Here is a 1,188-nt window from a genome sequence, read left to right on the forward strand (position 1 = left end):
GGTTATAAATAACGAGAAACATCAATCAAAAAACCAGGAAAAAGTCCTTGAAAATCAACCAAGAAACCGAAAAACTCTACAAATCAACCAAAAAAAAGTCCTTTGAAATCAATGGAAAAACATAAAAAGTCCCTCGATATGGTAGAATTCAGCTAAAATCACATCTAACGGCTTTGCTGCCCTCGACAAACCACCACTGAGCGTATACTGTGTTTTCAAAGTAATAACAAAGATATGTTGGAAAAAGCCTTGCAAATATATTTAAAGAAATGGAGACACAGTTTTCTGGTAAGTAATTGGTATAAAGTATGGGAGAATGCTAAACATAACCAAAAACAAAAATTCCTTGAATTGATTTTAGTAACAAAATTATGATCTAGAGTTGTCTACTTCTCCACCTATTTCTCTTATGAATGTTCTCAGTAATGAAATCCGGTAACCTGATAAAACTCAGTTAATCTTAGCCTTGGGTCGTCTTGGCTTTAACACCAACCATAGAACAAACAACACCACCGAGAATGCCGGAATGGTGGTTAGGTCCAACTCAACCTTCACCTTTCTTTGCTTGGTGCAGTGAATCTGGTGCAGGCTGCTCACCGTAACGTTCACATAATCTACGAACCTGCATAACATCATATCAGAATCAGACTATCAGTCACACATTTAGGCTCGATTTTTCCAAACTAAATTCCTAGTTTATTTCATCAAGAATTATTTACTTATACATTTAGGCCCGGTTAAATTCATCGTTTATTTCATCAAGAATCGTACAACAGTTTCATCCAAACCCTGGCTGATGATATATGTTCTTGTCTAGTATATCCACCCTTCTACTATGTCTAATAATAGGTACAGGTGCAGTGGAGTCTAATGGAGATAATGAGGGTAAAAAGACGAAAATGCCCCTGATAATGTTAATCAAAGGGACCACTTTTGTAGCAAAACGCAAACTGTAGTAATAATTTTATGGTATTTTAGTTTTCGGACATTGTTCATAGGGACCAAAATTGTAGTTTACTCGTCAAGAAATTTGGTTGCAAATGGATAAATTTGTCCATTCTTATATAATATCAACAAATTGCCGAAGAACATGGGTATATGCGACACTAACGTTCGTGCATCTACATCCCCTACAACTACGACCCCATATACAGGTGATTTGCGAGTAGGTAGACAAAGAACTCAAAA

General features: G+C 36.1%; 1 protein-coding gene across 3 annotated transcripts in view; it reads right to left on the reverse strand.

Moving 5' to 3' along the window:
- Positions 1-239: 239 nt before the first annotated feature.
- LOC112503664 overlaps positions 240-1,188 on the reverse strand; it is a 30,177-nt gene continuing 29,228 nt past the window's right edge. For all 3 annotated transcript variants that reach the window (XM_025107657.1, XM_025107656.1, XM_025107658.1), the window contains one exon: positions 240-622. In XM_025107657.1, the coding sequence (XP_024963425.1) occupies positions 451-622 (172 nt within the window). In that variant the 3' untranslated portion in view covers positions 240-450. The remainder of the gene's footprint in view (positions 623-1,188) is intronic.

The sequence above is a fragment of the Cynara cardunculus genome, unplaced genomic scaffold, assembly GCF_001531365.2.
Source record: "Cynara cardunculus var. scolymus isolate 2C unplaced genomic scaffold, CcrdV1 Un_Scaffold_3508, whole genome shotgun sequence".
Taxonomy (NCBI): domain Eukaryota; kingdom Viridiplantae; phylum Streptophyta; class Magnoliopsida; order Asterales; family Asteraceae; genus Cynara; species Cynara cardunculus.